Source organism: Drosophila hydei, unplaced genomic scaffold, assembly GCF_003285905.1.
Source record: "Drosophila hydei strain 15085-1641.00,03,60 unplaced genomic scaffold, DhydRS2 tig00000001-arrow-pilon, whole genome shotgun sequence".
Taxonomy (NCBI): domain Eukaryota; kingdom Metazoa; phylum Arthropoda; class Insecta; order Diptera; family Drosophilidae; genus Drosophila; species Drosophila hydei.
The window spans coordinates 6,866,530-6,889,888 of record NW_022045643.1 but is presented as its reverse complement, the minus strand read 5'-3'; the positions used below and the strand labels follow the sequence as shown (position 1 = coordinate 6,889,888).

General features: G+C 38.8%; 1 protein-coding gene across 1 annotated transcript; it reads left to right on the top strand.

Moving 5' to 3' along the window:
- The first annotated feature begins 4,128 nt into the window (after positions 1–4,128).
- LOC111592290 (dual specificity protein phosphatase Mpk3) lies at positions 4,129–21,408 on the top strand. The gene is made up of 5 exons (XM_023304393.2): positions 4,129–5,281; positions 19,412–19,529; positions 20,093–20,294; positions 20,363–20,498; positions 20,566–21,408. The coding sequence occupies exons 1-5, from the start codon at positions 4,843–4,845 to the stop codon at positions 21,054–21,056; spliced, it is 1,386 nt and encodes a 461-aa protein (XP_023160161.2). The 5' UTR covers positions 4,129–4,842; the 3' UTR covers positions 21,057–21,408.
- Positions 21,409–23,359: the final 1,951 nt, after the last annotated feature.

Genomic DNA, 23,359 nt, shown 5'->3' with positions numbered 1-23,359 from the left:
GTAGGTGTCTAAAGCACAGCACGTGGAGAAGCTGCTGGGCTGTTGGATGATTGCGATTGTTCGACTGACTTGTTAAACTGAGTCACCCTGCGACTTTGCCACAAGAACATTCATACGCACACGCACACAAACAGAAACGAGTTGAAGAAGCCAGAATGCTTAGCCCACAGATGCGCGAGTCAGTCAGTCAGGCAGTCAGTTAGTTGGCCAGGTGTAGGTTTGCTTTATATCAATCGCCAGTTTAGCTGACAAGCCAATAGTGGCGTCATTGGCTCACACAACAACACTTTAAACAAATCCGCAACACTGCCCCCACAGCTGGAGCAGCCGGCTCTGGTCAAAAAAAAAAACAAAAAACGTCAAAAGCGTTGATCGCCGATTGCCGACTGGCGCCCACAAACATCCGCTGCATGAATCAGTTTTAGTATTCTATATAGCTGCAGCACTAATGCTGGACAGCCTCCACAGATGCACACACACACACTTGTACATGTGGCTTGGTATGCTGCGGATCAGACCGGAAGTATGCCAGCTTAATGTGCTTGATATTTCTGTGTGTGAGAAAGAGAGCGGCGCATGTATCGTGCTTTTTAGTTCTTAATCCCTTTGGCGTTACTTTAGGTCAGTTACTGAAGCTGATAATGCCACAAAAGGGGCAAATGAATTGCTGTGGCAACCAGATAGCGCACTTCACCCGACTATGACTAATTTTAGACTCGAGAAACTGAAAGTAAACTGTAAGCACACTTATCAATAATATATAGTTTATATTGCTCATGCAATGTCAAGGATGAGCACATTAAACAATTTTTATAGATTGTTGTAATCGTTGTCTCAATTAATCATTTAACACATTGAGTAATGTGTATAAAGCGAAGTGATAAGTTATAAGAACTATAATAACTATTATTTTATGAGTTTAAGACTATATATTAATGTAGAATATATATAGTATATAGATAACTGTATCTATCACAGCTGAGTTCGAATCTTGAACTTCATTCACTTCCTTTGCTAAGATCCTGCATCTGTATTTTTGGGCTTATCTTTTGTCAATTAATAAGTAGTTTTAACTATTTTTTGTTCCAACTTGAATTCCATTAAAATTAAATAAATTTGGATATTTAGCATATTATTTTTGGCAACTCATTATTCTCTTTTCATTTTTTGCATAAGATATATATGCTTCCTAGAATTCCTTGTCAGACTTGGAACTATATTTAGCTGCATGTGATCATACCAGCATCATTCACGCTTTAGTCAAGGAAAAATTATTGTAAGCATTTCGACTTCCCAGAATTTTATTGCCCGAAAAGAAATGCGTATATCAAACCGATTCACCTTCAACTTGTATCGATACAATTGACCGATCCTATACTATATACCACCAAGTAGGATGCTGACTAAGACTTAGAATCGAGAGAGGCCAGCACGCGCTTAGTCAGCCTTTGTCTTCCTTTAGAATACCTCAATGGCAATGACAATGAGAATAGAATTTTAGCTTGATTCATTGAGAAACTAGTTCGCATTGTCTAGATCGGATTTGGTTGTAGTTTAGTTATGACGTCACATCAATGAAATCTCTTGATATGCACCAACTGAATATCAATTTGCACATACGCAATTTGTAATATATCGCCCAATTAAAGTTCAGTTTTTCAGGTGGCCCGCAAAATCGAACAGGTGAGTCACAGCCAGGCATTAGTCAGCCAAATCAGCTATAACCAGGTATATTTCAGAACAAATTAGACAAAAAAAAATAGCTGCTATCGGCGTTATCTGTTGTTCGCTGAGCTACTTTGGGGCGCGTCCAGGGACGCACCCCTGTGCGGGCTGACCTTGTGGGCGTTGTTTTTAACTTTTTCTTCTCCCTTTTTTTTATTTTTTGGAGCGTCAAGGCCATGACATAGACTGCACTTTGATGTTGCCAGGTCGCGTAATTTATACCGCAGGGCTTACCTAATTTTCAATTTTCTCTCAACTTGTTTCCAAGTCCCACGCGTTTTTTTCCTGCCCAGCTTCTATTTCCAGGCGTGTCGCAGGCTCGCAAGCCCTGCTCCTCGGCTCCCCAGCTCCCCAGCCGGCCTCCTTTGAAAGCGCGTGGGCTGCGAAGCACAAGTGGGCTGAGCAGGGCGCGAAGAGGGTTGCTTTGCCAAGGGGGGTTTGTTCGGGGCGCTTTGCTGTATTTGCCTTTTGCGTGGGATTTTCATTCATGAAAATATCTGCTTCGAGTCACACTTTTGCAGCTGTCGCCATTGCCTTTACCGTTGGGTACATAAAAAGCACGTTGTGCTGTATATGTATGTATGTGTGATTGTGTATCTGTGTCTATATATATATATATATACATAAGCTTGGGTCCCAAGTTCGAATGGCCGCTCTGCCGCTCTGCCTCCCTTTAGCAAGGCAGCGCCTGCGCCTTGACAAGCTTTTCGATTGTGTGTGTGTGTTGAGTTGGGGGTTATGTTGCTTGGGGCCGCTTTTGGAGAAATTTTCTGCACGCGCATAGGCATATCCTTGAAATTCTGAGGCTTGGGCCGTGTTTGTTGTTGTTGCCTTTTTGCAAATATCAGGGTCACGGTTATAAATTTAAACATTCTGCTAGTCTCCAAAAACGACCCTGTTGGCAACCCATGTCCTTGTGGACATTGTGTGCGTGTGTGCATGTGTATGAGTGCGTGTGTGCTTGTGAGGGAGAGACTTAACTGAATATTTCAACTTCATTGATGAGTTTTGGGCGCTGTTCAACTTCATAGTCTATTATCCACTTGAAGGTCTGTTAACCGCCGCGCTCAACATTTACGCAGTTGAGCTTCCACTTCACTCAGCCAGTTACAACGCCACTTCGCCAACCCCACCCCCACCTTTTGCTGCTCCAATGGGTTCGCATTCATAACCACTCGCAGGAGTGTAGACTCAATACATATGTATTGTATATATACCCACATTCATATATAACATATATAAATTGTTTCTATATAACATCACAGCATGCGGACACACATACATACATACATACGTACACACAGTCGCAATGCATACTCAGAGCCATATATTAGGCAGCTAGTTTGCTGCGAACTCAATGAATCAACACACGCATTCAACGCATACCAATGCACAAAAATATCAATGAACTTTACACAAACTTATGAGCGTGTGCTATGCGCACATGCGAGGTTTCTGTTGGTGTTGTGGGAGAGTCAGAGCAAGAGCAGAGCAATCAAAATAAGTGAGAGCGAGAGAGTTCTTCACAGAGGCTGTAAAGTATGCGAAGAGAGGAAAACAGAACCTGTAAAGAGGTAGGTGAGAAATTTGTAGTGAATAGATTTAATAGCGCAAAAGGAAAGACATCAATAAGTAAAAATATGATTTCTGCAGCTGCAATAAGCATTAGTGGTATTTTATTTTAAATGTTTTTGTACTCTCCGATTAAATTTACTTATTACACATGCTGGAGTTGTATCCGATTTCCTAGCGGGCTCCCTGTGCACCTTCTGTCACCTTCTGCAACTCTCTGCCATGCTCTCTCTTATTCTCTGTGTTATGTGCGTGTGTGGGTGCTGTTATTGCAATCGTTCACTCACTTGTCGATGCTACCACTGTATGTTTCAATGTTAGCGCAGTAAGAAATTTGGGATAATCAAACAGTTTTATAATTATGAACTCAAATTAAAATATGCTGACATGTGTATTCAAAAACTTTATTTCACAACAATATTGCAGCATGGTCAAATCTAAATCAAAGATTCAAAATTACATTCTCTTATCACGTCATTTTCAGTATGTTTTTCGTGTATGCCTTAACTGCTGGGTATTGGAGACAATTTATCGCGCTCAGCGTTGTTTAACAGTCTCGACAAGTACAAAATTGAGTTTAACAGTTAGATAACAGTCGACCACTGAGCACAATGGAGAGAAAACACCTCACAGAGAGATAAAGAAATCATTTGTATAACTTGAGGTAACATGTGCGGCAGAATGACCAACGAAATCGACTCGAGAGAAAGAGAGAGAGGGAGTGAGCGAACAGTACAGAAGAGTGCAACAGGAGAACAACATTTTCATAACAGTAGCGGAATGGTTAACATACTGCTTGCCGCAAAGCAAACTGTAAACAATTTTTTCGTTTACTTTTTCATTCCTTCAGCGTATCTGTATCTTGTCGCTTGTAGCCCGCTTGCACGGTGTTCGGTATTCGGTCAGTGCGCGTTTTTTAGGCTCTGTTTATTTCATTTGCTCAACACTCAACTTCGACATACACATACAGTTACAGTAATACATACACGGTAGTGATTTGGCGGGCTTGTGTGCGTGCGAATGGGGGCCTACAACAAAACATAAAAAAGAATTGAAGTGCGATATAAAAGCACAAAACAAAACGCAGTGTAATAAAAAAATATCAAACAACTAAAAACAAAACAAAAGAAATTGCAATTTTAGTATTAATAAACGCTTTTAGGAGAAACAACAAAAAAGCGTTTGGAAAATTCTACACAAAACGTAGCTGGAAAAAGATTTCATTGTAAAAAATTGTGTTTCGTTTCTTGCTTGCGTGCGCGCGTATGTGGTTGTGTGTGCGTGTGTGTTTTTTTTTGTGAGAGCGTGAAGCACAACACAAAAAGGAAAGCAGAAGCAGCAGAAATACAAAAAAAATGTGCGCCAGGCAAATTAACCAGCAACAGCAGATGATGTAAACTTTTTGTTGTTGTAAAGTTGGTGAAAAAGTTATCGAAAAAGAAACGATACGAAATAAGTGAAGAAAAAACAAACAACAAAACACAACAAACTAGCAACGCTTTATTGAGAGTGTGAGAGTGAGTGCATTTGTGAGAGCTTTTTAAGATGCCGGAAACGGAGTACGAGTTCTGCAGCAAGGAGTGGCTCCAATCGGAGCTGAAAGCCAGCCGCGACGCAGCCAAAAAGCTGATCATACTCGACTGTCGCGGCTCTCAGGAGTACAGCGATTCGCATATCCGAAGCGCCGTTAACTTTAGCATACCCAGCATAATGTTGCGTCGCCTAGCCGCTGGCAAGATCGACTTACCATCCACAATCAAGTCGCAGGAGCTCAAGGAGCGCATACAGGCGGGCTACAAACTCAGCCCGTTCATACTCTACAACGATGTGGGCGTGCCCCCACAGCAACAACAGCATCAGCAGCAGCAATCACCTCAAGATGTGGCTGGAGCTTTCGAAATGTATGGAACTGGCAACGATGCCACGATCAACGTGCTCTATCGCCGGCTCAAGCAGGACGGATGTCGCGTGCTCTCGCTGCAAGGTAAGTTCCATAAGTTAATCATGAAAAATAAATTATTGCTGCATTCCTCAGCCTAGGCAAAAATATTTCAGCAATGTTACGCACACATACAAAAAAAAAATACAAATATTTTACTCATTTGTTTTATTTTCGTAGCGCGGCATTTTTAGCACGAAAAACAAACGCAAAATCAAAACAAACGCTACAAAAAAAAACCAAGCAAAACATAAATAAATATATAAAACAAATCATAATAATGCATATAACAAGCCATAAATAAACATTTGCTGCTCGGCATTATGTATTATTAAAAATGTTATTATTAGTCCGAAGGCACACAAATAACAAAAAAGGAATGCTCGAGTGCGCTATACTCTTTATAAAATGTAAAACTGGCTCTAAGCGGTTTATAAATAAATGGATTAGCGATTCGAAAATAACTGCGAGCCTTTGCAAAACTTTAGATTATATAAATATATCAAAATTATCAAGTATTTTACTTCTTAAATAAATACAAAGCTAATATACTCTTCCCTCACATTCTGCACTGTATTTTAAGTGTTATGAGGCCAAATATGAAAATCTACAATATATTTGTATATTTGAATTGAATAGCATCGCGTTTATAAGGTGTGCTAAACGTTGATAAGCTTAATGCCGTTTCTAAGAATAGATTTAACAGACAGAGAGCCATGCATATATATACACATATATATAGTTTTAAATGATCTGCCAAATAGCTTTTGAAATACTTAATGTGGCGCCTTTATAAAATAATGTGTGATGCTTTGAACTTGTTTGGCTGGCTTGGCTTGATGTCTGCTACTTTTGATTGATTTTGACTTGATTATCATTAGCAGCTTACAGAAAATTGACTGGATTCTTACATGGTATATATTTATTCCTTATCACTATCACTTAATGATTAAATCTATTAAAATCGCTTAATTTAAATTCTGAAAAAACACAATTAAGTTTCCGAAGAATCTTTTTATATTATTTTAATTTATACATACAGTCATAGATTTGTCGGAATATATTATTATATGATCAGTTGTTGTTTCTGCTGCTGACTCTGGCTTCATATTTATTTTTATCACTGCAATTTCCGTTCGGTTACAAGTGCCCAAATGTGTGTGTGTGTGCTCTCCTTCCGTTGCTGGCTGTCTCTGTGTTTCGAATTCCCTCGTCCCCCTTACTCTGTCTATGTGTGTGGCAGAAAGCTTGTCGTAGCTGACGTACGCACGTTCCATTCAGCGTGTGCTAATATCACAAATTGACAATAGGGCGTCAATAAATGGACCGGTCGGCGTCTCCTCCAAAAAAAAAAAAGAAAGAAAAAACTCCGTCTGCTTGTTCGTGCCATTGTTTATTCGTTTCATTTTGAAAATAGAACTTGAAACACTCGGGTGCTAAATTAGCATAAGATAAGGTCATCAAGAGGAAGAAGCCGTGACGTCAGTTGTGCTGTTGCTGTCGAATCCTGCGCCTACCTGTGCTGCAGGTAAATTTTGTATAGCGTTTGGGACAGGCGACACAGACAGACAGCGAGTGTTAAGCAGATCAGTTTTACGACTGGAAATACCTCGAGCTGGAAAATCCTCATTTGACATTTTGTGTAAAATTCTGGCACCTTTTTGTTCATTAAAAAGGGCACTTCAAGTATCGCCCATTGTCGTGCTCTGCTAATGATGCTGGCTAAATAATAAATGTTAAATGAATTTCTGGCCCTCTTGAATGGCTGTCAGTGCGGCGAAGAGCAGGCAATAGCGGCAACAACTACTTCCATTTCTACTGCCATTTGTATGCATTTTGTCATGCTTATGAATTGCCTAAGTGTTCAGTTTATTTTATGCCCCGATAAGCGCAATTTGTATTGTAAACCTTTTTCGTTTAGTGCTTTCATACTCATCCCCAATATCATTCCCGATGCCACTTGGCCCAGTTCCAAATGTGGTCTTATCTTATCTCAAGGGGCTTGAGTTCCCTTCCGTGGTGAATGCAAATGGCAAATGGTATATACAGTTAGAGCTTGATTAAAATATCAGTCGGATATATGTATTGCAAGTGATAATGAAATGCTGGAACGGAAAGGGTCGCAATTTCAAAAATAATGATTAGCTAAAAACAGAATATAATAGATTTTGTGTATATATAGGACAGTTATAGAGTGGGAAATGGAAAGACTATATTATTAAAAACAGTTATAATTATATTATTATATACTTTGCTGATCCTTATCGAGTTATAAATGAAAAATCGAACGAATTCCAATCACAGGAAGTTCTAGTATTCCAACGTCCATTGGAAACATTTACATAACCTACAAACTGAAGCTTTTGTCTCTTTCGCACACATCCGGCAGCATAGCAACGGCAATAGAAGCTTTTGAGTTGTGACCAAGTTGGCAAACAGTTTAGCGTCCTGTTTGCCAGGGGGAATAAACCGATTGTTTAGTTTCCCTTAAAGTTCATGCCGCTAATTGACCTTGAAATGCAATTAAATCGGGCTATTATGCGGCTCTCTCGTTCCTCCTCTCTCTTTTTGACAGGATTGTATGCGAGGCGAGTTCATTATGGCAGCCGGATGCACTGTGCATTAATGCTGCTGTTGCTGCTGCGAAATTCATTTTAATTAAATGCCACTTTGTATGCATTTCTCGGAATTAAAACAATTAAGATAGGGGCCAAGTGTCACAGTTATGCGAAGAGAGCCAATGCCTGTCTGTGTGTATGTGTGTGGGGGAGAGAGCGCAATTGTGCACATCAGTAGTCAAGTTTCGTAAACTAAGCGCTTCCGTTGCATGAAATTTAATTCAATTATATTTAGCAAAGTTTCAAACCCTGCTCATCAACATCATCATTTACGCTCCTTTTGCGTTCACTCTTTCACTTCTGTTCTCTTTCTCTTTCTCTCTCTCTCGCCCTGGCCCTAGCAAACGTAAAGTCAACGAACGATGCGTTGCGGTCGTCTTCGCAGCCGCCGACGCTGACGCCGCCGCCACCACTTTTATTGGGGAGTTGGAAGTTGAGTTAAAATTATAGACAGCGGCGACGTCGAAGAACTTGTCTGACTCTTCTTCTTGCATCTTGATTTTTTATAGCCATGCGGATACAAAGCTGCTCCACTGTTCAGAGTCTGCCTAGTCTGCTGCGTCTGTCTGGCAGCGACTTCTCTCTGCTGCAGAGTCGACCCTTTTATAGAAATTGAACTCGGCTGCTGCGCAAGCGCAGCGACGTCGCGTCGTTGCCATAAAAACAACTCTGTGGTATGCATTTCCACGCGTCGTCGTCAACGTCGTCGTCGCCGCCGCATTCGCATTTTCCCCAACAAACTATCCACTGCATGCATACACATACATACATACATACATACTTAGACAAATGCACATATGTATTTATGTATATGTATTTATCTGCTTGCGGCTCATTGGAGAGTTGTTTGCCTCATTTGTGAACAAGTTGCTTTAATTTTGTTTTTGGGCCTAAGCAATTTTCACAAGTTTTCTACTTGCTTTCCACATACAACAACACGTGGCATTTCACAACTCAATACACACACACACACATACACTCTTATTCGTATTCATATCTGTTTCCAAGGCCGTCGCCTGCCTCATTACAATTTGATGATAGTTCATCAGAAGAAACTGCGCTGCCCCCTTCTAGTAAATTCGACATCTCCTTCACTTCTTCCTCTTCATCTTCTTCTTCTCCCAACAACAGCTTTCAACTGGTCTGCCTTCACCGAAAAACTGCCAGCAAAGCAGCTGCCTTTGGCATTGCCTCATTTTGCTGTTGAGATTTTGAAACTGTGAACTTGCAGCAGGGAACATCTACATGCATACACATACATACTTACATAAATGTATGTCCTTACAACCCCGCATTGCACACATATATAACAGAACCATAACATTGCCTTGTGTATTGAATCTTCAAGATTTTCACTTAATTGTCACACTGTGCGCTTGATTATTGTTCGTTTGTGTTGACACCAAACAACCACAAAAACACTGCCCACGTGCAAAATGGACGTGAACGTGTCCAGACGCAGACAGACGAACGAAACGACAGACAGCATCGCTACGTTGGCGTCTTATTAAGCAATCACAAACACATACACACACACATGAAGGTAGTCCAGCAAGCACTCGAAAAAGCATTTGACAACGTTTTGGAGACACGTTGGACAGCTGGAACGGAACAGTTGGCTGGCTCTTTTGGTCGAATTAGACGCGGCCTACGGCTGCTCGAAAACAGAGACAAACATTTTTGTTGTTTTTGTTGTTGTCACCGGATTTGGGTCAAAGTTTGTGTGGGTTTTAATTAAACAGCCGCCTAACGGCGAGACCCACATTGAAGCTCTGTCTCGCGAGCCACCTGCAATGGCGGAGGTTGAGACCAACACACACTTGTGTGTGTGTAGATGGCGCAAATATTTGCAAGAATTGATGATCGACAACAACAGCAGAAGAAGAAGACTAAAAATGATAAAGCCGACAAGCGACTTCCGGTCAAAGCGCTGCGAGGGCGATTCGTGGGTCTGTTGTGCTGCATACCTCGGCGTTCCTCACTTGAATTCAGCGGAAGTTTCCAGGGCGTGTGTTGCACATAACATAAACATAAAAGCGCAAGACTGGAAAGAGTCAAAGAGTCGAAGAATCAGTGGCGCATTGCGAAATACAAACGATGACGACGACTTCGTCTTATACTTTGCTCTCTTTACCCAACTGCTGCCGCCTGCCTTGGCGGGGGAGCTGGACGCGTAAATTGTTGTATTCTTGGAATTAGCAAACAACAGAAGCAACAAAAACAACATCAAACAACGACAAAGAAAAAAGAAGAGAAACGAAGACAACAACGATTGAATTTTTGCTTTGATTCCATGGGGCGAAAAGGAATAAGAGATATGTACACATTTGTGCATACATACATACACATACATATGTATATGTGCATAAGTAAAGTCGGCATCGAAATGAAATGGAGCTAAAGGCTGCTGTCGACGTCCGCCTTGCGCGCCTGCATGCATAAATCTACAGTAATAGCAACAACTACAACAACATGAACGCATTTCATCAAAGTGCAAATTAGCAGCGTATTCCAAACGAGACAGCAGCAGCGGCTACCAGAAGAAGCAGACAAACGGACAGCGAGCAAGAAGAACGGACAAGGAGAGACTGGCAGACAGAATAAACGCAAGAGAGGAGCTGAATTCCTACAATAATTCTGTTTGTCAGTAGTTCTATCCATGCATGAGTGTGTGTGTGTGTGTATGAGGTTCGTGTCTTCACTTAATGCGAACAGTAAATGCAGTTTTGAGCTGTTTTTCATGTTGTTGTTGTATGCGCTACATAAAATTAATGAAATAATAGGCAATGCGATGGGTGAGAAATATAACGGGAACTAGAGTCAAGAATGAGAAAGAGCTGAAAAATGTAAAGCATTGTGCATACACACAGTACAGCAAAATAAAAGGTGTCTAAGCTTTTAGAATTGAAGATTAAAGTTAAACTTCAAAGAGCAAAATATTTTACGTTTGACAGATGAAAGAGAAATAGAAAGAAGCAATATCAATCTTTTTGCGCCTAGGCAACATTTAATAATAATTACTTACGTTTTGCCCCGAGCTTCATAATCTTAATAATTGGAAATCCAATAACGCAATTGATATTTATTCTTGAAATTTTTCTACTGATGACATTTTCTTTTAGCTGCTGCCAGGACCTTTGTTGCACATTCACTTTTCCATTTCTCGTGTTTTTCATCTTTCTTGCATGCAATATTTATAAATGCCCTGACCCAGCGGCATGTCACCCCGCCGCCCCACCACCTGCTTGTTACCTGTCTTTTGTGGCATTTCATTTCGAAATGAAATTCTGAGCACGTTGTCCAATGGCGGCGCATTCTGATTAAATGTTATAGGGGAGCTGCTACTGTTTGAATGTTGTTGTTATTATTGTTGCTTGGCCCTTTGTTATGTATTGACCATTATCCTGCTATAGCTGTAAACAATACGACTTTTATACCCAGCTCTTAGTGTAATAAGTTTTGTACAAATTTCCTTAAGTAAAAATATAATAATTTTGATTAAAGCTAAATTGAGGTAGATTTTGTTTAATTTCAAATTGCAGGGTATTTCTTAGTCAGAAGGCCTGCCATTTTACATCAGTTTTATTTATTTATGTTTTAAACATGTTTCAAGTATCCAGTTACAATAATTGTTGAACATAGGATATCTCATAGTCGATCAATGCCCATGATTTCCTGTTGCGCGTGGCGCTCTCTTTGTAACGGAAGTGTCCAAGTGCGTCCAATGCAAACAGAAAATCAATAAATTTGATATAAAATGTAACTCCTATTCTGTTGGTATCTCTATCTCTCTTCCTCTCTCTCTCTTTTACTCCCTTACCACGCTCACAATCTTTGCTTCTCTTTGTCAGTTGCTGCACTTGTTGCTTGCTCCACGCCGAGAGCAAATCCATCTGCAATTACTGGCGCAGCAGCAACAGGAAGCTGCACATTAAACTTGACCCCATTTGCAAAAACTTCCCCGGTCAAAGGAAGGGAGGAAATATGCCGCTCCTCCTGTCACTGCCGAAAATATGCTCAAAATGTTGCAGATACAGATTTACTGCTATAGATACAGATACGTATGAACATTTGTCAGTATGTGTATTCAACAGTTGTACAGCTGTAGATACAGTTACAGTCACAAATACAAAGATACTGTAATTCTCTCAGCGAGCGCAATTTCAATTATACGCAATTTCTCTCCATTCCGCTCCTCTTCTCTCCAATTTATATATAATTTTAACAGCCACTGTAAAATTTCTAGTATGTTTTTCTTTCGTTTTTTTTTTGTGGGGTTAGATTGGGGGCGCAACCAACGTTGCCAAATTTCATGTAATTGCGTAGCTTGGCAAAATTATACATAATTAATTAATAATGTACGGCAGCTTTTAGACAGAACAAAAAAGGCAAAAGGCTGCCTCAGGATACTTGGCTAATACCTTGAAAGCTGCGGTTCGGCTTCTTGTTATTTATAGCTGGCCTAGAAAGCTGGGCAGACAGATCCACGGTTCATAGAGACTGTGCCTATTTACATTTTGATTGTATGGCTTCCACAGTTTGACAGGACAAAAAGCCGCAACGTTCTCTACCAAGCACGCGGTCTACATTATAACAGTGGTTCCAACTTCCTCAAACAATGTGCTACTCAATGAGTTTATTTAATGATCGCTCGCCCCTAACACTCGCCCACTTAGTGGTCCGATTAGCATATGCATTAATGTGGAACGAACGCTTCACTTACTTTGTTCAACCCGCTCGCTATGCGGAAGATGATGCAGCAACAAAGTAGCTAAAAATTATGTCGCACGTCCGCTCACTGTGTGTTTAGTTATATAGCTACCCTTCCCCCATTTAAATTCCATTCCCAGTCCCATTCCAATGCTCTCAGCAGACTTGCTGTGCAAATTGCATCAAATTGACTAAAAGCGAATTTAATTCAATGCATGAATGGAGTGGAATTGAAACGGAATGAAAATGGAATGAAAGAATTGCCCAATATGCCAATGGCGAAAAAGGGTATAGTGAGTTTGAGAAGAGTGTGTATGCATGTTAAACTAAAATATATATATACACTAATGTTACTTTGCGAGCTCTATTGACTACTACTCTAAGTGGAACTCTTCTGCTCCGCATAGAGTATTTCTTAGTCGTGTCTTCGCAAATTTCGTACTTGTTTTATTACAGCTATGTATTTCGCTTGTTACTGTATACATGTGTATATGCGTGTGTGTGTGTGGGTGTGTGTGCTAGTCACGTTTTCAATTCAAAATTGCTGTTTAACAAATAGTTGCGTGCTAAGCGCTGCTCCTATGTACCATAGCCTGCGCTCTTTATCTCTCATTCTCTCTCTCTGTCTGTCCATCTTTGTATTTCTCTTTTTAGTGTTTTTCATTCTTTCTTTCTTTCACCATGTGCGCATAGTTTTTCTACTTTCGTGGCGCATTCATTCATAAAAGCATTTGGCTTTTGGGCGCCCAACTATGAAGGCAAGCGGCTTATGTAAAGGCAAACTCTTTCTTTCATTTCTGCAATTATTTGCGCGCGTGTGTATGTGTGTGTATAACAGGTGTACACGCCCAAAGTCCAATAACTGCAACGGCGGCAGCAGCATAAAAAGCTGTGAGCCGGTTCTAGTCTATGCTAACAGTTTGCTCAATTCCGAGCTCAGCGCTCAGCTCATATTGTCCCTTTGTCTTCTCTCACTGTCGTTCGGTGTCTCTCTCCTCTCATCATTCGATACAAAATACTTAGTACGCGCGGGCGTTGGTTTATTTAGAATTTTGGTTTACTGTTGTTGTTTTGGTTGTTGTTGCTGCATTCATTTTAAGCAACGTTCATTTTTGGTTTTATATCCGTAGGTGGTTTAAGCGGCTGTGCTTGTTCTCTTTACTATTGTTGTTGTTGGTAGCGTGGGCGATGTTGTTGTCGGCAGCTTCTGCAAGCTGCTGTTGTAACTGCGTTGTCGACGTCAAGTGCTCACCGTTGCACAGTGGTATAAAACAGTTGATAAAATAAATTTTATCTAAATTTAATATTCAATTTGAAGTAATTGCTATAAGGAACTCAATAATTATTCTACTTCAATTCTCTCTCCCTCTCTCCGCTCATTATAATTAAATGAATTTTAAATGAGTTTCCTTACGTGGAATTTGGTTGGGATTTAGCTGCACATGCCTTGTGTATAAAAACCGTGCGCATACCACGAATTCCGCTAAAATAAATTTCAAATAACATTCCAAATGGTTTTTTGTTTTGTTTTTTTTTTTTTGGTATTTCCAAAGTGCGTGTCTGTTTTGGCTGCGGATTTCACGTGTTTGTCAGAAGGATTTGTGTTCTGCGGCATTCAAATAAAACAAGGAGAGAATTTAATATAACGCATACGTCATGTGTGTGGCCATGTCTATAACATACAGCAGCAGCAGCCCCCCATTCTCCCCTTGCGCCAGCCACCATTTTAGAAATGCAGTCGACCATGTGTTTCACAATGGCGTACTAAAAATACATACGCATACACACATATACACATGCATGTGTATACACATATATTTATATATAACTGGGTATATAGCACGTCTGGTTTCCGAGCTCCATGAATGAAAAGACAACGACGAGAACATCGCCTGCAGTTCAATGCTATTTGTCAATGAGTCAGACTCTGACGGAATGGCAGACATTATACATATATATATATATATAAAAAGAGGAGCCAACCCCACATTTGTAGTATTCGTGAGTTACGAAAGAAACACACTCACAAAGACAGAAAGAAAAAAGAATCAAAATATATAAAAGTTAAAGAAAAAATGAGAAAAAAACCATCCCAAACCGATGTGGCCCCATTTTGTTTACATTTCCACAGACGCCCCAAATTTTCCAGTTTTGCCTTCTGTTGCTTTATTTTTGGAGCAACATTTTTTTAGCTGCTCGCATAAACAAAGTGCGAGGGGAAAAATTGTGGGGAAGCAATAATAAAAAGCAAAACAAAAAAAGACCGAGAACAAATAGAGTACTGGGGGTAAATGGAAATGAGCGCCAGCTAAAAGGCGAAAATATTAATGACTGCCACTTCCGCTTGTGATGGGGAAATTATTTAATGCATTGCAGAAGAAACTTTTCTTCTGGGCTGAGCATACTTTAGTTTCGTTTCAAAAGGTTCTCATTCATGTTAAAATAATGTCGCAAGAAATTCCCATTAAGCAAAGAGCCCACAGCCGGTTGACATTTTAAATACTCGTGCAACTCGGGCTCGAGTTGATTGATTGATTACAACATGATTGATTGAGCGCGAACACGAGCCACTGCCCACACAGCGAAATGTCAAGCCTGACCTATTGCCATGCCTTTCGAGCATCTTCTGTTTCCTTTTGTCTTACGTCTTATTTTTAAAGTGAATGCTCTATAAATCTTCAGCAAATTTATAGCATCAAATTGAGTTATTGTTGATGTGGAAACATATATAGATCATATTATATCTAATATGACATAAATATAATCAAATGGAAACTGTGGGTACGCAGAGTTCAGCATTCTTTAATAAACATGACCTTTCTATGCGCTTCTCATGTATACAGTCTCTATTTTCAACGCTCGAGATTTAGGTTATGTGCTTGGCAGCTCTTTCTTTACTTAATTTGACCTTTCTATGCGATTTTCATGAGTTTAAGTCAACAAACTATTTTCATTTTCGAGTGCTCACAGTAGCTCAAACGTAACTGTTGCGAATAACTCAAAGGTCGTTATCTCTTATCGCTCTTCGCAATTGTCTCGAATGCCGACCATTCATATCTTTTGTCTAGATTCATAGTATATGTAGGTATATATTATATATAACTATATGCATATATGTGATTGCATATCTGTGCTTATCACATAGCCCCCCACACCTGTGCACAAGCCTTATATAAAACAGACTGTAACTGTGTGTGTGTGTGTATTTGTCCACAATTCTGTATTGTTTCATTGATGAGTTCACACAATAATCACAGCAGCAGCAGCAACAACAATGACAAGATTCGCGCACAGTGGAAACGACCTTCAAAACGTGAAAAATGTAAACTTAACAAAAAAAAAAAAAAAACTTGAAAAGTAGAAAAAAATAACAAAACAAAAACCATAAAAACAGCGACAAATAACACAATAACAAAAAATAAATAAATGACACTAACAATTTGTGAGCTGAAACTACTTAAAATACATACATATTGCCTATTTATTGTCTCGTTCCTTTTGTGGTCTTTAAAACCGGATTTGAACTAAAGCTTAGAGCAGCTCCAACCCCTCAACTGTCTGCGCTTACAACTCTCCCGCTCTGTCAAACACCTGGTTCTACACACGCACACACATATAAATATATATAGAAACACCCACCCATGGCGAGTTTTTTTTTGGAATATTTGCAGCCACCGCCCACGGGATGTGCTTGTCATGCTAAGCGCAATATTTGGATTATTTATTTATTAAGGCAATAACAACAAAGCCGAAATAACATTATAAATAATACATGCAAGTTTTTACAACTGGCGGACGACAAAAAAATTGCTCGTTTCCAAATACCCTGCGGGCGCAATGAGTGTGCAGCGGGGTAGGCTCGCACAGCGAGTTAACTTGTTAAGCTTGTTTGCGTGCAGGGTATCTGCGAGTCGTGCAATTATCTAGACTTCTGCTCGCTCACCTTTTCTTGTTGTTCATTCATTGTTTTTCGCCGCGAATTGCTTTTTTTATTATTTTATTACTTTTATTTAATATTTAATTTTATTTGTTTGTTTTGTCTTCTGCCTTGGTGAGGCTTATCTACCGCGTCTCTCTCCAGTTGTTTGTTTGTTTGACCGTCCGTCGTGTGCTGTGAGCGTGAGTTATAAAATAAATATTCACATATAAAAAAGTGAGCAAAAATATGAAAAGCAGATCGTAACGACTAAGAAAATACTCTTTAAAAATTTGAAATGAAAAAAATATATGATAACATTTTATTATTGAAAATTTTACATTTTTAAAATACAAATAAGACAAATATTTATTTTTTTAAATTTTTTTTTTAAATTATTTATTTTAAATTATTATATATTTAATATTTAAAATTTGTATTTTATTCAATTAATTAATTTATATATATGTATATATTTTAATTATGCATGTTAAAAACAAGTTTGACTGGCCTTAAGCTCAGCATATCCCTTCTTATCCCTTTTTTATAGGGTATAAAAACGTGAGTTAAGTAACTTTTTGCTAACATAGCTGCCGCTTTGACTTGAGATACAAAAACAGACTCACACACACGCACACACACATACACACGCACTCGCTCACATACACGCCCACGTAATCATTGGAGCTGTATTCATTTCATTCACATTTACCTAGTTATTACTCCCCAATGCCAGCGTGCCCATCCCTCTAGCCCACCCCTTGCTCGCCGTTCCAGCGGAAATGACGTAGGCGAGCTTTTGTCGCGTAAACAGTTAGACAAGCGGTCGACTTGGTGGTTTCCAGTTTGTATCGCTGGAATATGGCCGTTCGCTAGCGGACTACCCTTTTGGGTAGCTTATTTACAATTTGGGCGCTAGGCTAATTAGCTTGGAACTGCGGTTGGGTTCTGCGTTTGGCGCCCTCATCCCAGGCGTATGACGCACTGCACTTAAAGTGTGCCCTTTAGTGGAACGCCAATCCGTTGAACCGTGCTACCGGACACGTACGTACGTACGCCCGTCCGATTGTTCGGTCGTTCGTTCGTGGAGTCAAAAACAGGAAGCGCAACACGCGCAAAAATATGGAAAGCGACAAACAGTAAACAACAATGAAGAAACAATTGAATATCAAATAAATTTCTATTTATAAAATTTCTATTGTCAGCATATATTTTATGTGAAGTGGCCAGAAAGCACTTCAAGATGGCCAAAGAAAAAGATAAATACACACACAAATATATATATATATATATATATATATATATATATATATATATATATATATATATAGCAAAAGTTTGCAAGTTTCTCAACTAGATTTTAATTTTGACAAACTCGAATCGATTTTAGCTTAACCTTTCGAGAGTTTTGTGTGAAAAGTTTGAGAAGCCTTCAATTTCCTGGCCTGGCCAAATATAGTCTTTGTGTTCTGTTAGCTTTTAATAAATACTTTATACTTGATCAGTGTCTATATAGTCATATTGCGCTATCTGTTTGCGTGTCTGTTCTATGGTGACTCAGATCACAGCATTGAAAGTTTTGTATAGATTTGGGAATTTGCTCAGAATACTAGGCCGGATAGCCATAGGACTTATAGCTCTCAAATTTAGTTCTTTTATGAACATATAAATAGATTATTTATTCATTATATTTATTAAAAGTCTTTATAGGTGCAACTTCTGCCTGTATCACATAGCTGCCCGAGAAATAATAGGTCTAAAGTTTAGTTCTTATATGAATAACTTTGGTTAATTTCAAGATAGCTTAATGAAACAGACTATATATTAGTTTAACTGAATTTCTTTAATAAGTACAATAATTTGGCTAACAGCCGACTTCTATATCATATAGCTGTCATAGGAATTATAGGTCTAAAATTTAGCTCTTATATGAAAAAGTTGTTTAGTTTTTAAGATGACTTAAGCAAACTATACAATTTTAATGAATTATTATCTTAATGACAGAGATATATATTTAAAGTATTAGTAAAAAAAAAAACGATTTTCAAGTCAGACAAGTCAGATGAATTTCAAAGAATTTTGTCTTCAGTTAGTCAGCTCTTTGCTGCTGAAATTGCTATCAAATGCAGTTTTGAGTTTGGACTCATTTGGTTGCTTCTAGTGCGCTAGTCTCTATTGGCCTTTAGCTGAAAGCGCGGCGCTTCTCTCTTAAGCTAACGACGACTACTTGATCGCGTATACAACCCGTTGGTCCACTGGCTGATAGCAGAGTTACTCTTGCTGCTGCTGCTGCTGTTGATGGTGCTCAATTTCAAATGCGGAATCGCATTTATAATGCGCCATCTAGGAAATTGTATGCTTCCGTTTTGTGTTATGACAATTCGCAGCGAGTGAACGCAGTCATCATAATGTTGTGCCCCTCGCCCAGCTCAGCTGCGCCAGTTCGGTTGCCGGCTTGCAAACATATAGAAAGAGCATTTCCGTTTGTGCCCCATTTTCCTTTGCGTCGCGAGTCGCGTCTCGTATGGCAGCCACTTCCGTTTCTAATTGGAATCTACGACAGCGACGTTCAACGAAAGTCGTATTTTATGAATGAGCCACGCAAACGGCAAGAATTTCACGCACGCTTCAGCGCACCGGTAGATGGGGCAAGTGCTGTTGTTGTGGCAGAGGCGTGGCTGGGGTGTGTGTGTGTTTGTGTTGAATAGGTGTTGTCTTACCCATACAGCAAAAGGACACACTTGGCTAAGCATAACGAAATATTTTTCAAGCGTACAAAAGCCAAACAAAACACGCGCATAGTTCAAAAGCATACTTAAAAGTTGATTCTTTTATATCTTTATCTGTATCTGTATCTATAGTTTGCATATGTATCTAAAGTTTCATATTTATAACATCTCTCTCTCTCTCTCTCTTCCACTTTGGTTTCAGATGGCTTCTCCAGTTTTCGCCAAAGCTTTCCGGAGTGGTGTGAGGATGATAACCAGGCGCACAACAAAGAAATGGAATCTAGTCGCAATGCACAGGCCGATCAGTTAATGGGTCTTAAGTGAGTAGACCATAGCCACTTGCGGAACTAAGTGTATAATTAATTATAATAATATAACTATTTTTTAAGTCAATTGCGATGAAGCTTTAATTTGAGTCTTGTCTAATTGATTGTTTAGAATCTAACTTTATTCTGACCTGGCTTAGTGTAAACCAAAAATAGAAGCGTAGAGAAATATAGAATTGAATAGATAAAGAATTAAGCAGAGCTTTTCTATGCGAATCTCATACAATAAGAGGGCGCTAAAGAGAGAGATAGAGATAATATAAACAAAGATAGTTTGAGCAATAAAAGATCTCAAAGTACGATGAAAGCAGATTAAAATATATTTAATTAAAATTTATTTTGTAAATTTGGAAACATTTAAGACAAGTTTTGCATAAATAATTTTAATGTGAAAACAATTTTATGTTTTTTTTATATATATTTTATGTGGCAAATTCCTTGATAGAGTTTGGAAATAGAGACAATACTTTATCTAATATACACATTTTATATGTCCTATCTATTAACACTTCAAAAGCCACAATTTTGATCTAATAAACTTTACATTTCACTTACAGGTCGCTACGCATTTCCACGCCACATTCCGATTCGGCGTGCAGCAGTTCCGCCGAGTCCTCGGACTGCGAGAGCACCTCACATCATCATCACCATCACCATCATAATTTCAATGAGGCGCCCGTTGAGATAGTGCCCGGCCTGTTTCTGGGCAATTCCACGCACAGCAGCGACTTGAATGCTTTGCAAAAGTACAACATTAAGGTATGATATATAGGCCCAATACATTACATTTGAGTTCAGATCTAAATCTTTGCTATTTCCCCATTTAGTACGTGCTGAATGTGACACCCGATTTGCCGAATGAGTTTGAGAAATTGGGCATTATTAAATATCTGCAAATACCCATTACCGATCATTATTCCCAGGATCTGGCGATGCATTTTCCAGCTGCCATACACTTTATAGGTGCGTATGCTAAATTATCATTATTTTGCTTGTAATTCTCAACTGGTTCACTCTCTTTGCCTTGCAGAGGAGGCGCGCTCTGCTAATTCGGCGGTGCTGGTCCACTGCCTGGCAGGTGTCTCGCGCTCCGTAACGGTGACGTTGGCCTATTTGATGCACACACGGGCGCTCAGCCTGAATGATGCCTTCATGCTGGTGCGTGCTCGCAAATCGGACGTCTCGCCCAATTTCCATTTCATGCAGCAGCTGCAATCCTTTGAGAGCCAGCTCCGTTTGAGTCCCTGCGATGGGCAGGCCATGGATGAGGGCAACAGCGTTAATATCATTGGAAACACAGCTGGCTGCTCCTCGGCCACTATGCTCTCTGGCAATCCCAGCCTGGTTGCGCGCTGCGGTCGTGGCTCGAAATTCTCATGCAATTGCATTGCCCCCGACTGCAAGTGCATGCAAACGGGCGGGTTTATGGCCGCGCATCTGGCCAAAGCAACTGGCGTCTCACCCGATTCGGGCATTGAGTTTGATCGCTGGACGCCATCGTCGGATACGGGTCTTAAATGAGACCAGTGTATGGGAAAGAGTTTTGTGCTGCCCCCCAGTCAAAGTCAGGAATCAACAACAACAGCAGCAATGGCAACAGCAACAGCAACCAGTTCGCCGCCGCCGATGGGGCTGGCATGCAGCAATGCTGACAACATGTCACCGGCCAGCACCACCAGCTCATCCACTTCCACAACGACCACGGCCGAGGCTGTCTCAGTGGTGGAGCTGGTGCCAGCCAACGCGGTGGATGCGGCAAGTGAGGAGCCGTAATAGCTGGGAACTATGCAGAAGACAAAACTCCTTTTCCTACTTTGGTTGTCGAATACACACACAGACAAAACAAGCACACACACATACATATACATTTATAAAGAATATAAAATAATATAATTATAAAATTAAAATATAATTTCTAGTTAAATTTATAAGTCTAACACACAAAAAAAGAAAAGAAATAGATCTGAAGGGAATGAAAAATGAAAATAATATTTGAAATTTATTCACACAACTAAATGGAAATATATATATATGAAATATATTTATATATACTGTATACATACTTCTATGAACCTTATGTACATGTTTGTATTTAATTCGTAAGCCAAGTCAAAAGCAAGTTCAATATGAAAACAAAAACAAACAATTAATATTAATAAAATGAAAAACACGAAACGCGTTATTTATAAAGTTTAAACTTAAAAAAAATGAGAAATCTGTTTTTATGCGCATGGCTTCTTTTAATTTTACTAAAAAACCAACGTTTATAAATTTTAAATGTATGATTGTTATATACACGTAAACAAGAATTCAATTTATAAAATATATATTCTATAATACGAACTACTGAAAGCCAAGTCATCTAAATGTAAAAGGAAAACAGATTTTCAATTTGGCAATGAGGCGATGAAATATTAAACACTAAAATGAGAAATAAACTAAAAGCAAAGAAAAGAAAAGAATTATTATTATTTTTTCTATTTCAACCAAGAATACAAAGAACAAAATGAAACAAACAAAAAGTCGTTAGCAGCAACAGGGTTTGGCTATTTTTCTAAGGTTTTAGAAGCGCCGGGAAATGGTGTTGAAGTATAGATTCAAAAACATCTAAGAGGCACGCCCACTAAAGCGGCTGCTGCTCTTTGTTTAATTTTTGGTCTAGTTTTTAAGAGTTTTTACCAAAAAAAAAAAAAAAATGAAAAGAAAACAATTTGAAAATGATATTCTAAAAATGCTGAAATATGCAAAGGCTTGAAGTACTCCAAAGCGAGCAGGCTTGAAGTAATATATGGATTCTTATGTACATGAACATATACTGTTAAATAAATATATATATATACCTAGATATATATGTATACTTATGTATATGCAGTCAGGCAAAGTTGGTACAAAAAATGATCAGGTGTCGTCAACACGAAAAACGGTTTACAAATATATAAACTACATAATAGAAATATATATATATATATATTCATATATATATGTATGAACAATAAATATACAATACATATGAATCACACAAACAAAGAAAAACCAGAAAAATTTTGAGAAAAAAAAGGCTGTGCGCAAAGAAATAAAAGAAAAAAAAAACAAGACACAAAACAAGCTTAAATGGTTTTTAAAGGAATGAAAATCCATTAAACTAACTAAAAAAAATTAAAATTAAAACGGAGCCAGAGAGAGAGAGAGAGAGAGAGAGTTTTGCATACTTTTCGAAAATGCACAGATTTTTTGAATTGCTGAAAGAAAAGTAATATATAATGTTTGTACAGAATATCTTAGAGAAATGTGCAGAAGCTGAAGAAAAAGTTTGAGTAAGGTAAAGATTATAATGAAGAAGAGATATACAAAGAAGTACGCAAAAGAATCTGTCGAAATAAAACTTATATTCAAATAGCTGCTGCATAAATTCTTTAACATTATGTTAAACAATATGCGATGCTGTTAACTCTCTGTTATGGTAGACGGCTTCTGAAAGAGCAGGGCGTATACGCAATATTGCGACGAGATATTAAATTCATTTAAAACCCTATCAAATTGCAAAGGGCATCGATTATTATTCATGGCATATTCCCTGAAATGTTGATGACAAAAAACAGTCTGAAATTTAAGTGAATTTTTCGTGCAACGTTTGTAAAGGCAGCTAAAACGGAAAGAGTTCCTCCATTATAAGTCGACAAAGTGCACACAATTGGACGTATACCAAAATGAAATATATATTGGGTCGAAGCTTTTCCAGCTGATCGGACGAGCCCCATTACACATAAAACAAATAAATCCAACATATATACCAATTGAATAATGAAATTTGCAATAATTTTTAT

Coding starts and splice junctions, on each gene's coding strand:
- LOC111592290 (XM_023304393.2), top strand. CDS start 4,843: ATGCCGGAAACGGAGTACGAGTTCTGCAGCAAGGAGTGGCTCCAATCG. Junction 20,295..20,362: donor TGCAAAAGTACAACATTAAG/GTATGATATATA, acceptor TTCCCCATTTAG/TACGTGCTGAATGTGACACC. Junction 20,499..20,565: donor AGCTGCCATACACTTTATAG/GTGCGTATGCTA, acceptor TTTGCCTTGCAG/AGGAGGCGCGCTCTGCTAAT.